The 13,189-nt window shown below is 56.2% G+C and overlaps 1 protein-coding gene across 4 annotated transcripts in view; it reads left to right on the top strand.

Moving 5' to 3' along the window:
- The window catches only part of GLP1R (glucagon like peptide 1 receptor), a 46,274-nt gene that overhangs the window by 2,603 nt on the left and 30,482 nt on the right, over positions 1–13,189 (top strand). For 3 of the 4 annotated variants that reach the window (XR_013383585.1, XM_077904157.1, XM_077904158.1), the window contains exon 1: positions 5,563–5,683. The exons of the other annotated variant lie outside the window; for it this stretch is intronic. Coding sequence is in view for 2 of the 3 variants with exons in the window: in XM_077904157.1 (XP_077760283.1) it covers positions 5,606–5,683 (78 nt within the window). In the remaining variant the exon portion in view is untranslated. Of the gene's footprint in view, positions 1–5,562; positions 5,684–13,189 lie in introns of those variants that run through there. 4 annotated transcript variants of the gene reach the window in all.

The raw sequence follows: 13,189 nt of genomic DNA, 5'->3' as shown, positions 1-13,189 counted from the left end.
GGACATTAGCAGCTGTACCTACTGCCTTGTTGAGACCTGGCAAGGCTGGTGCGACAGCCGGGGAGATAGAGGGCCATGGGGAATAAGAGTGGTGTTAATGCTGCCATTTACGGAGCACTTGTTTATGCCAGGCTCTGGGTCAGTGCTGTTTCTGATCGTCCAACAATTCTGCAGAATGGTGAGTGTGGGTTGGGCAGTCAGGCCTTGAGGTCTGGGTGGGTCACATCCAGGCTATCTTGAGCCATCTCGGGCCAGTTACCCCTCTGCTTTGTGCTTCAGGGTCTGTATGGGCAAAATGGGGATAAAGATGATCCCACTTCACAACCCAGGGTGCTCCCTGCACTGGAACAGGGGCAGAAGAGCAGGAGGCGGAGGCATGGAGCCCTTGCTGGCAGGGGCACCCTCTGTGGCACACTCCTTCACCCCTCTTGCCTCTGTTGCGGCGCACAGCCGGAGTCTCCTGGGTCCTGCAGAAGGAGGATTCCTGGGCCCACTCCTAAGGTCTCTGCTTTCTCCCTGCGGCCAGCGGATCTTCAGACTCCACTGGCAACGCTGAGGGCAGTAGTGAGCAGTCAGTGCCCGGCTCAAGGGCTCAGGAAATGGTCTTTATTATTATCCTCCTTTTACAGATTGTGAGACCAAGGCTCAGGGATGTGTTCAGTGAGTGACTGAACTAGATTTGAACCCAAGACTGACAGGCTGTAAGGTCGGTGTGGAGGTGTGTGTTTATATTAGGCTAAAAGACACTGGCCCTGGGATGCCCGGGTGGGTCAGTGGTTGAGCATCTGCCTTTGGCTCAGGTTGTGATCTCGGGTTCCTGGGATCGAGTCCCACGTTGGGCTCCCTGCGGGAGCCTGCTTCTCCCTCTACCTATGTCTCTGCCTCTCTCTCTGTCTCTCATGAATAAATAAATTAAAAATCTTGGAAAAAAATAAGACATTGGCTCTTTCCTCATCTGGACCCCCAGAAGAGGGGCAGTCTTGAACTTTGGAAAATAAGCACATTTCTTAGGAACTTGGTGCTCAGAAAGGAACTAATCTATATGGGCAAGAGACACCTGTCTTTTAGCAGTTGTTCTCTAGCCTGCTCCCTTCCTCTCCACCCTCCCCCACTGGCAGGTCTTCCTCCTAAAAGGAGGCTTTTCTTCAGCCAAGGACAGGGTGCCCTGCTCTCAGGTCTGTTCCCATAGAGAAGAGCCTTGCAGCATCTTTTCCTCAGGGGCACACATCAGTTGCTCCCATTCCCATTCCAAAAGGGAATCTGAAAACCAAGTTGTTAGTAAAAGCTGAGGGGGCCCCTTCCTTTAGGGCCACAGGAGAAGCTTTGGGCATGGGAGGAAGGAGCAGGACCCAGAGCTTGGGGTCACAGAGGCAGGAGCCACAGGGGTGCTCCCAAGCAGGCCAGGCTGGCGGAGCCAGAGCTTGCACCCTCTCTGTTGCTCTAGCTGCTTGTCGGGAACTGCTGCCCCACCTGGGGGACAGCTGGCCCTGGGGATGAATGCCAGCACTACTCTATGAGCAACTCATTTTTCATCCCTGGGCCTCAGTCTCCTTGTCCATAAAATGGGTGTAACAATACTTGCTCATAATACTTGAGGAAATCAGGGCACTAAGCATCCAGCAGGACGTGGCTGTTGTTTTTGTTCATGGGTATTGTTAGTTTGGCCAACTAGTCTACTTGTTCGAATCTCTGTTCTTAGGTAGCTCATCCTGCCCTCTGTTCTAGGGAGCCTTAGTCTATTGGGGCTGCTATAACAAAATATCATAGACTTGGTGCTTATAAACAACAAGCCTTTACTTATCGCAGTTCTGAATGCTGGGAAGTCCAAGATCATGGCACTGGAGATTTGGTGTGCAGCGAGAGCCTGCTTCCTGGTTCATTGATGGCCACTTTCTGTGTCCTCGAAGGGTAGCCAGGGGGAGAGACTTCTCTGAGGTCTCTTTAATAAGGGTATCGATGTCACCATGAGAGAGGGCTCTGCTATCATGACGTAATCACCTCCCAAAGGCCCCACCTCCACAATCACCCCCTTGGGGGTTAGGATTTCAACCTATGAATTTGTGGGGAGGACACAAACGTTCAGACCATAGCAGGGCCTGAGCAAATGGCCCTGATAACATTGTGGGGAGAGGGGGTACTGTACTCCCCCAGGACATAATCTCTCTTCTCTGCCAGCCCATCTCTCTTCTGATAACTTTTTGAGCACCTACCATGTGCCAGTCACTTCACTGGACACTTAGACTGACACATTTCTATTGCATCAAACATTACTGGGCACCTACTATGTGCCAGGACTTGTGCTAATGCTGGATATCCAGAGATGAACGAGGAGAGATCCCTTCCCTTAAGGAACCCACAGTCCAACGAGGGAAAGTAATAAGGACAGTGATAGAACACAGTAAGTGCTTCCATTCATTCCATTTCTTATTTTAAAGAAGAGTCACCGAGTATCTAGTAGGTGCCAAACACTGTGCTGGGTGCTGTGGGCTATAAAGAGGAGTAAAACAAGGCCCCTGCCCTCAAGGCACTCAGAGTCCATGAGAAAATTGAGATATTAACCAGCAAACATTCAAGAGGGTTCCAAAGTACCCAGATGGCCATAAGCACGAGGGAAGGGGGCCCTGAGGAATTGGGTGCGGGGAATTATGGAAAGCTTCCAGGTGGGGGTGACCCCTTCACTGAGGCTCTGAGGGTGGGCAGAAGTTGGGAAATCCTGGAGGAGAACTAAGTTTAGGGGAGCCTTCCAGAGCCCTTGCTGCTGCCTAGAGACCCATGCGGTCTTGAAGGGGCAGTGACCGGCAGGGCTGAAGAGATGTTTCTTAGAGATGAGGCTATCTGAGCTAGGCCCTGAAGCATGAGTAGGAGCCCAGCCAGGCGAGGTAAGTGAGGGGGCCTAGATAGAGGGGACCTAGTGTGAAAGGCAGAGAGGCACTTGCAAGAGGTCCAGTTGGGAAGTAAGCCGGAGGCAGTCCCAAGGAGGCTTCTTAGATGCTTAGAGTTTTGAGGACCTGGTCCTAGGTGATCAGGGACTAATGCATGGGCTCAGGGATGAGGTCATATAAGGGTCTGAGAAAGCTAATCCTCTGGAGATGGGATAAGGAGGGAGGGAAAGATGTTAAATTGTTAAAAAAAAAAAAAAAAAGAATAAGTGAATGAATGAAAGGAATCAGACCTTGGATCCACCCAGACACTTACTTACAAGATGAGTAGACAGATCTTCCCAATGTCCAACATACAAGCTCCCAGCAGCTGCAGGCCGCTTCCACAGAAGAACCAGGGCATGGCGCCCAGTATCATTCATCACCCCCAGAGACAGAACCAGGAAGGGTTTGTGAACACTGAGCATTCACTCTGCTGGCTCTCGGATCTCCAGTCAGGTGAGAAGGAGGCAATTATAACCCAGGGTACGGCGTCCTGAGATGAGAGGTACCATCAGGAAAAAATCAGAGGCTTTGGGCCCCCGGGAGAGGTTCAGTAACCTGCCACCCAAATGCCTCTGGGCCCAGAAGGTCACCTCTGTCCCTGGATACTCTCCTATGCCCAACCCAGACTCGGGTGAAGATTTCAGGCCAGGTATTGGGAGGTGCCTGCAGGCAGCACTAGTCCCCTGCTGCTGGAAGGCAGGACAGGCCAAGGAAGGAAGCTGCAGGAGGCTGGGGCTCCTTCATGCTGGGAACTCTGAGAGCCTTGCACACACCTCTGAGGTGTCCCATCCCAGGGGCAGGAGCTGGGGGAGTTGTCCATCCACGTCTGTCCAGCCATGCTTGAGAGCTGCTCCTACGGGTGCCTAGCCTGCCCTGGCCGGACACAAAGATCATCTGGTCAGAGAAAGCCCGCTGGCAGGATGGAAGCGGTCTTTTCAGGGCTGAGGAGGGGACTTCAGTAGCATTTGCTTATCACAGCAGGGTTGATCACGATTGTAATTGTCATAGAAATGGCTCCAATAATTATTTGTTTAATGTCTTCTCATGCCCAGGACAGAATCTTCCTGAGGGTAGAGGCAGCATTGCCACCTTCTCCCTGGGACCTGGTTCAGTGTCTGGCACATAGCAAAGTATTCAATAGGCAATTAGCAAATAACTGTAATTCGGAGGCTGATTAATTCATGGCAAACGCCCAGCTCTGTCTGAATACCTTCCCTAGCGTCCTCCCCAGCCCCCACCCCTGGTACAGCAGAGCCTGCAAGTTGTTTCTCCGTATTGGAATCGATTATCCATACCATCTATATATCTATACCGGATTTTGTCTTCTCCTAGAGTAATATAAACCCCAATATTGAACCTTGCCAGTAACTGGGACAAAGGGAACTTTCCCCAGCCTTCTTTACAGCGAGGAGTGCCCATGCATTCAAAGCTCCGATCAATGGGTGTGGATCGCTGCCACTTTGAGGATGTGTCCTTAACCCATGGAGGCGCACTCCTCCCCTTCCCTTTCCTCCTTCCTGCTGGCTGGAATTTGGATATCACAGTGGCGGCTGGGGCCGTATCCTTGGATCATTTGGTGGAAGGCCTGGGCCGTAAGAATGGTGGAGGCTAGAAGAACAAGGGAAACCCTAATGGTCAGGGAGTCACTGCTCCAGCCAGAAGCTGAATCTCTGATCTTGTTTTATAGGAGAGCCCTTGGTTACCCCATTGTTATGTGGGGTTTTCTGTCAGAGGCAGCTGAACAAGCTAATAAGCCTAAGTGGCACATGAAAGGTAACTGCACACCGCCTTCTGCGCAAGGGAGGGAACACCAGAGTCCCAGGTAGTGGAGGTAGAGCTTCCTGGAGAGGGGGATCCCTCCTGCTGGATGCTGGACGGGAGCCCCTGCCTCCTCGCACTGGCTGGCTCCTCCCACCTCCCTCCCCTCCCCCACAACCTCCCCCCCCCCCCCCGCTACCCCCCACCCTCCAGTCCTTCCAACTTCCCTCAGGGCTTTGAGAAGTTTTGTTCTCTCCGGGAGAGCAGTTAATCTCACAGACCCTCTTTCCCTTTGGAAGGATCCAGACCTGCCCGATGGAGGGTCCAGACTGCGTGCTGCCGCCGCCCCCTTCCCAACAGGGACATCAAAGTTCTTCTGAGGCTGGGGTGATCCCCTCTTCCCACCTCTACTCCTTAAGGGCACCGGGGAAGGAAAGTCCGCGCATTCCGGCGCCGTCCGCCGCAGCCTGGCCCTGAGAAGGGACCGACGGTCGCCTGTGCACCCCCGGCCCCCAGCCCTGCCCGCGCTGTGTTTGGGGCGGGCGGCGGGTACCGAGGCGGGCAACGTCCGGAGCCCCCGCACGGCGGGGCACGGGGATGCGGGAGGCGCAGGCAGAGACGCCCGCCGCCGGGAGCCCGGGGACCCCGCGCCGCGCCGCCCTCGACGCCCCCGGCTCCGCCGATCCTCGGGCCCCAGGGCCCCGCCCCCCGGCCCCGCCAGCTGCCCCGCCACGGCCTTCGGCGGCGAGCCCGGGAGGAGCCGAGGACTCGGAGCGGGGCGACCCCACTGCGCGGGACCCCGCCGGCCCCTCCCGCGGGCGGGGCGGCCCCGCGCCGGCTCCTCCCCCGCCGCCCGCCGCCCGGATCAGTCGCGGCGCGCGGTTCCGCAGGTGGCGGCGATGGCCCGGCCCTGAGCGCCCGCCATGGCCCGCGCCCCCAGCCCGCTGTGCCTGGCGCTGCTGCTGCTCGGGGCGCTGCGCACGGCCGGCCCCCGGCCCCAGGTGAGACCCGACCCGCCGCCGCGGGGAGGCGGGAGGCGGGGGGCGGGGGGCGGGGGCCGGGACTTGGGCGAAACTCCGCGGCCCGGGCGGGGCGGGGCGGGGCGGGCGGGAGTGGGGCGCCCGGAGCGGGGGCTGGGGCGGCGGCGCAAGGTCCCGGCCCCGCAGGCGCCCCCCGCCCCCGCCCGCCCCCCGCCGGCGCCCCGGGCCACTTTCCCAACTCCCGCTCCCCGCCGCCTCGTGCCCGCGGCCCGGGGCGCCCGGCTCGCCCCCCCCACGGCGCCCCCGCGCCCTGCCCGCCCGCCCGAGACCCCGAGGAGGCCCCGGAGGACGGAGAGGGCCGGGTGCGGGCACCCCCCGCACCCCCCGCCCCCAGCACAGCCTCTGCCTCATAGCCCGGGGACCCTGCGGTGGCAGCTTGTTGTCCTCCTTCCTGACCTCCCAGACGGGACTCGCGTGCCCCCTCCCCCCGGCCCCTGCGGCAAACCCGATCGAGGCCCCCGATCCCCGGGAAGCAGCCAGGCCCCCTCCACACACCGGTCCGACCCCCCTTCTGCCTCACCTGGTGGACCACGTAGAGCACAAGGCTCACTGGGACGCTCCGAGACGCCCGGTGCGCCCTGGACGCCTGTGGCCGCGGACCACGGCAGGACCCCCGCAGCCCCTCCGCGCAGCCCTCCCGGCCCTGCCCGCCCGCCCTGCCCGGCGCCGCCACCCTGGCCCGGGGCTGTAGCCCGCCTGCCGCTGCCCGGGGAGTTGTCCGAGGACGTGGTGAGATGCTCGAGCAGGAGAGGAGGCTTGGGTGGCCTGGCCGGTGTCAAGGAAACCATCTCTTCCTCCCGTCCCTACCCCAGACCTAAAGAACTGCGAGCTTGGGGAGCGGACCCGGACAGGCCTTAGAATGTGTCCCAGCACAGATGAGGGGGCTGGATGAGGGGCCATTGCCTAGCCGAAGGCTGACACCAGCCTGATTGAGAATCCAGATATGGACAGATGTGCCGGCCCATTTTTCAGCGCCCCCCCCCCTTCCCCATATTCTTTTCTGGACTCCTTCCCTCCCTGTTTCTGTCCCCCAGCTAAGATACCGACCCTAGCCACAGGAGACACTCCCACTTCCCCGGCACCTTCCCCAGTCCCTCAGCCAGGTCTTGACCTCCCTGGTGTACTTGGCATCTTTCAGGAGCCAGGACTGCAGGCGCGTTAGCAATCGGGCTCACCTTTACTGCCCCCGGGCTGGGACGGGGGAGGAAGGCCCTGCTGCTGGCTCCCATGCTGCTCCAGGCTCCGTTTGCAGACCTGGTATGGATTAAGGGAAGAGGAGAGGTTCTGGAGGCTGCTTGTCTTGTCCCCCAAAGTCCCTTTTCCCGGAGGAATCTGGCTCCTTGAACCTGCCCTTACTTCTGATCCCTTCACCCCTCAGCCCTGGGCCAGTGCAAAAGCTGACGATCCTGGTGCCCTAGCAGGCCTGGGAGGGCAGAGAAGGGCAGATGAGCCAGGTGAGAGGGTGGAGCTTTCAGGGGATGCTCTCCTTGGGGGAATTGAGCATCCCAGGCCACCACAGAGATCTGAGCAAAGGGGCTGAGGTGACACTGCAGTCCTTGTGACACAACCCTGTGCCCACATAGAAGACTTTAAAAATGGGTTCCTGTTCATGAGATCAGCAAGACTAGAGTTACTCCCTCCATGTCACCGACAGGGGACAAAAGCTCAGAAAAGGAGAGTTCCTGGACAGGATGACCCTGTCATTCAGGAACAGAGAACGGGGTGAGAAGTTGGGTGGCTGTCTAACACCTGCTTCCAGGTGGGAAGGACCCAGAGTGAGCTGCCCACTGTCAGGTCTGGCTGGGCTGGCAGCCGCTTCCTCACAGGCAGGGGGATGGCCAAATTGACCTCTAAAGAAGGGGGCCTAGGACACTCCTTCACTGTTGCTGAAAGGACCACCCCCTGCCCCCACTCCTTACCTCCTCGGGACCCCTGTGAGGGAACTGGTCTAGGAGGAGACAGGCAAACCTTTGATACCCCAAATTAGAACCAGCCAAACCTGGGTTCAGATCTCCGGCCTGCTATTAGCTGGTGATCTTGGGTAGGACAACAACCATCCCGAACCTTGGTATCCTCGTCTGTAAGCAGGAATCACAAGCTCTGGCCCAGAAAGTTATGAAAAAGATTGAGACACCGGACCCCTGAAATGGCACGTGGGGGAACTGACTCGTTTGTCCTCCGGAATCTGGAAACTTTCTTCAGGGCAGAGTAAGGTGTGGAGAGGGGCTGTCGGAAGCCTGATCCTCTGCACTCTAGTGGAGGGTGGAGGGAGTCCGGGGTGCACGGCGGTCATCATGGACTTTGTTCTGAGCTGGGCTCCCTCCCGGACACGGATCCCAGGTAGGGGCCGGGCCAGGAGCCACCAAGAAACCACATCCTGCCCTCCGATTTTTTGCTCTGAGGAAACACAGGCCCTTCCTTAGCTGCAGCCTGGCCCTAGGCAGATTCCTCTGAGTGTGTGTGTGTGTGTGTGTGTGTGTGTGTGTTTGAGTGTGTGTGTGAGATAGACACAGAGATAGAGCACAGAAACAGAAACACGGAAAGAGAGAGAGCAAGGGGAGGAGGCTGTGGGTTTCATGAGCCCCTCTCTGCCTATTTGTATGTGATCCTTTGTGTGGCAGTCTGCTGCCGTCCGAGTCACTGTGTGTGAAACATCTCAGCATGGAATTGTGTGTCTGACAGTGTGCATGTGTTTGCAACCCCATATGTGATACTGTGTCCATGAGAAGGTCTGTGTGTGTGTGTGTGTGTGTGTGTGTGAGAGAGAGAGAGAGAGATTGTTGTGTAAATGGGTGTCTGCCCGTATGTGGGCAAGGGACAGCGTGCTTATGACAGTGTGTGACTGTTCTTCTGTGTGCATGTGTGTGACAGTGTGAGTTGAGGATATGCCAGTCAAGGAGTCTGTGTGTGTGTGTGTGTGCATGTGTGTGTGTTGGGGGCAGTGTCTCAGCATGTGAGTGAGCCCCAGACAGCCTGTGTCCGTGGGGAGGGGGGAGAGACTCTCGCGTCTCAGTATATAAGCAGGTAGGTGCTCAGTGGTGTGTGTGTGGTAATGTGTGTGACAGCATCTGTGAGGGTTCCTGTGCATAGGACACCGGGTGTCAGTTTTGCCTGCCCTCTGCTCACATATCTGGAGCCCGTAAGGACAAAATAATGAGGTCAAAGGCCAGGAGCTTGGCAGCCCCACCCTTCCTGGGCGCAGGGGCCAGGGTGATGGTTTGGGCACTGGAAGGCAGGCGAGGAGGAAGGAGGTGGGGGCCTGGGGAGAGATGGGGGCCACGTCAGTTGGGAGGTCCCAGAGCCGTCCTCGTTGCGATCTTTCTCCTGTGGAGTCCTCTCCCAGTTTTCCTGTCTCGGTGGCCCAGAGAGGCCAGGGTCTCATTCCTCTTTCCCTCAATCAAAAAAAGGTTCCCAGAAAAGGGAAAAAACTTGTTCACCCTGAGAAATACAACTGTAGGAGAAATTTTTCAGGTGAGCAGCCAGTCTTTGGAGACGGAGTGCCTTCCCAGGGCTGGAAAGCCCGTCACCCACTTGGCGGGATGAGCACTGGGTGTTACACTATATGTTGGCAAATCAAACTTCAATAATAAAAAAAAAAGAAAAACCCGTCACCGCCCCCCCCCCCCCCCCCAGCAGCCGCTCCATCTCCATCCTTCCCTGTCTGCTCTTCCTTCCGTTGCTGCCCACTTGTACGGGGCTTGATAATTCATAAAGATGTTCACCCACTTTAGGTTGCTGGGTCTGTATGGCAACTCTTTGAGACAAGTACTGTGCCCATTTTACAGATGAGGAAACTGAGGCCCCAAAGGATTAAAGGGCATCCAACCAATCCCACATTAGTAGCCAGAACTGGGATTTAAAAACCCAGGACTTGTGGGTCCCTGTCCAGTGCTCTCTCCAGCACACCACTCCCTCCTGACATGCTCTTTCTCACCTCCTGCTTCCTCCTGCAACTCCTGAATCTGAGAGATGCCCCTCCTTAGGATAACCTCCACCTGGGCATTGTCTCCATTTTACCCCCACAGCCCCTTCAGAGAGGTCTCACAAAGCCTGGCAAGGCCCGATTCTCGAAACTTCCAACCTGCCCTTGCCCTGACCCTTAGCCCCCACCGCTAACCTCTTCTCTGGGCCAACTCTGCTGCCCTGTGAGGGGCAGGAGCATCCACCGCTGCGTCCTTCCCGTCACCAGCACCCGCAACTCCACCCCATCAGTCTTGAAGCAGGGACTCAAGCCATAGGAGGATGAAATGGGGCTGGGGGCTGGGGGACAGGCCCCTCCTCACAGTTCTCTGCCCACAGACAGGGAATCCTGACTATCCCCACGTGGGCTTGCTGCTGGCCACTGCCACACTCGAAGCAGAATGATTGGCCCTTGGCCTAAAAATATGTTCGTTTCTTCCTGGGGGTTTGTTGATCCTGGAAGTGAAGGAAGAGCAGCACCTAGTCTCCTCAGGAAGCCAGGCTGCCCTGTGCACCTGGTCCTCTCCCTTCTATAAGCACAGAAGTCCTGAGAAGGGCTGCATTGACTGCACATTTTCCATGTGCCAGGGGGCCCTTCTAAGTAAGCACTAACTCACTTAATTCTCACAGCAATCCCGAGGTAGGGGAGAGGTAGAGACTATTCTGATTCCCACTTTGCACATGCGTGAACTGAGGCGAGAAGTTAAAACTCTTGCACAAGGTAACGAAGTTAATTTATGGGGGAGCCAGGGTCAGGCCTGGATCTGAGCCCAAAGCCAGGGCTGTTCACCCTCCACTGTGTTAGTCTGTTCACCTGAGAAATTGGGTCCTGCTTACTGGTGGTCACCAGCCTTGTCCCAGACCAGAGCCTCGTGTCTATCCCAGTCCTGGCCACTGCTCTCTCCTTGGTCCAGAAATTCAACCAGAACACCAGTACGTGGCTTTTCTCTGCAGGCAGGAGTGTCACCATCCCCACTTCCGCATCCTTGTCCCTGCTGGGCTGTCTTGCCGCAACGCCAACCCTCCACTCTTGATAGCCCAGTTTCATCCCCAACTCACAGCCCCCAGAGTCCCCCAGGGCCGAGTTTACACTGAGCCTGGCCCCAACCACCCCCTGAGCACTTTCACCTCTGCTTTCTCTGTTTTGTCCTGCCAACCCCTTGACCCCACCGACCCCCAAGCAGCCTGGGGACTTTCTCAGGCCAGGCCTCTGTCTTTCTGCTCTCTGTTCCCCACCTCCCTCATCCTCACTACTTCCCAGAGCCTGGTGCACACTGTGGCTCCCATAAACACCAGGTGAGGGAGAAGCAAGGGGTCCCGGTAGTTCGTGCTGCTTGTGTGTGTGAGTTGAGGGGCGGGGATGGTGCAGTGAGAAGTTTGTGGAGACCTTGAGCTGGTGCTGGAAGAAGACAAAGGACCCCGATTGTCCGGAAGCTCTCTGTCTCGGGGGAGAAATATTCCTTGCCCTCAGGGAGCCCCAGTCTGAGAGGAGACACAGTCCTGCCCCCAGGGAGTTCTAGTCTGAAGATAGTTTTTTTTTTTTTTTTAAAGATTTTATTTATTTATTTGAGGGAGAAAGAGAGCGGGGGTGGGCAGAGGGAGAGGGAGAAGCAGCGCCCTCCCTGCTGAGCAGGGAGCCTGACAAGGGGCTCGATTCCAGGACCCCAGGATCATGACCTGAGCAGAAGGCAGAGACTCCCTTGTGCCACCCAGGCGCCCTGAAGATAGTTTTCTATCAGCAGCTCTGTTCAGAGCAGGTGACAGGACTGCCTCTGCCTTGAACCTCCCTGGCGTGTTTGTGGCCAGGTTGGCCATCACAGTGCTGTCCTTAGCCTTTAACCTCACACCTATGCACGCCCCGAGACTTCTGGTTTCCACAGGCTTCCTTTCCCCCACTCCCTGCCACAGATACACCTTCTGCCCTAGTTCCCAGCTGTGACCGTGACCTTCTTCCTTACTGCTTTCCTTCTAGAAAGAGAGATGAAGATTTCTCCCTTGCCTTTCTGCTTTCTGTCCTTTTACCCGCAGCTGCTGCATGGGGGGGGAGGGGTGTTGGGGTGTTGAGGGCGGGTATAGAAGGAAGAGGGCTGAGGTGAGGAGTGGGGTTGATCCACCAGGACTGGCTCCAGTGAAAAATTCTGTTGACCCTTCACTTGTAGCTAAAATCAAGACACTGCCTTCACTACTGTTGTATTTTATTCCTTGTTCTTATATTTGTTTGGTTTTTAAACAAATCACTTGAACTTTGCCCCCAGAAGAGCTCCTTCAGGTGGCACCACCTGGGCCTTAGCACACTAGCTCAGAGAGCAGAGTGAGAGCGGAGCATGGCTGGGGCTCAATCAAGTTTGTTCCCTTCCAGAGGCTTCCTATGTGGGCAGAGATGAGCACATGACAACCTGTGTCTTTATGGGAGGTGTCTTACAAACCATGACTCAGCTGAAACCAGGGCAGGATGACCCCAAACCAGATCCAGCATGTGCTCATGGCACCAAGTCAAGGGTGCAAGCTTCTAAAAATAAGCTATTTTAATTTCAGCACACATGTAGATTTTTGTGATTTCAAAACTTGAAATTCTGTTTTAAATTATGTATAGGCCCTAAATTTTGTACAAGGGGCTCCCTGGTCATTGTAGCATCTACAGTCTCCAAATGAGGAATATTTATAATCTTATGCCTGTTTAGGAAAAAAATGCAAAGAAAAAAGAAACACGTCCCAAGACAGAATCGAAAGTGAACAAAAATGTTCAGAAGGGACGTTTCTCACGCGGGTGGGTCTGTTTAGGTCTCTATGCTAAAAAGCCTGTTGTGTTTACCTTATCTAAAAGTGGAGGTTCATATCCCCTTACTCACAGATAATGGGAGCCACCCCATTGCAAGCTGATCTCCCTGTTCTGGAACTTTTCTGACCCCATGTCCTCAGGAATTCTTCAGTTGACAGAAGCTGGACCGAATATTTGATCTCTACTGTTCTCTTAGAACGGGACAGTGGGGGATCCTTTTGGCCTCCCAGAAAACGACTGCATGTTCCAGGAGAGATGCTAATGATGTAGCGTTACCAGGCTCCGCGGCATTGAACCCCACCACACCACATGCCTCGCGTACTTCATCACCGTCATTGCTCCGGGCGACTCAGAGTCCTAGCCTTAGCCCTCTCTGCTCCTTGGGACACTGCGTGACATCGGCTGAGTCTCTCTCCCACCCTGGGCCTACATGTCCGCTTAGAGAATGGTCGAAAGTGCAGGAACCTTGCAGGCAGGCTGACTGGACCCCGGGAAAGGAATCTGTGGCAATAGTGAAGCCTTGAGCCCACAGGAACTCTGCCTCCTAGGTGAGGCCAGAGGAGACCATGAATGAGACACACACCCTTCCCCTTTCACCCACTCACTGCCCAAAACGCATCATTTCAGTAGACATTTGTTGGCCACTTATTACGCATCAAGCTACGCACCTGTCTACGGGAGGCATAAAGATGTCAAAACATCCCCCTGGAGCCCCTGTGTGGTAGCGA

Source organism: Canis aureus, chromosome 7 (genome assembly GCF_053574225.1).
Source record: "Canis aureus isolate CA01 chromosome 7, VMU_Caureus_v.1.0, whole genome shotgun sequence".
Classification (NCBI taxonomy): domain Eukaryota; kingdom Metazoa; phylum Chordata; class Mammalia; order Carnivora; family Canidae; genus Canis; species Canis aureus.
Note: the sequence above shows the minus strand (reverse complement) of the source record. Positions and strands in the feature narration are given on the sequence as shown.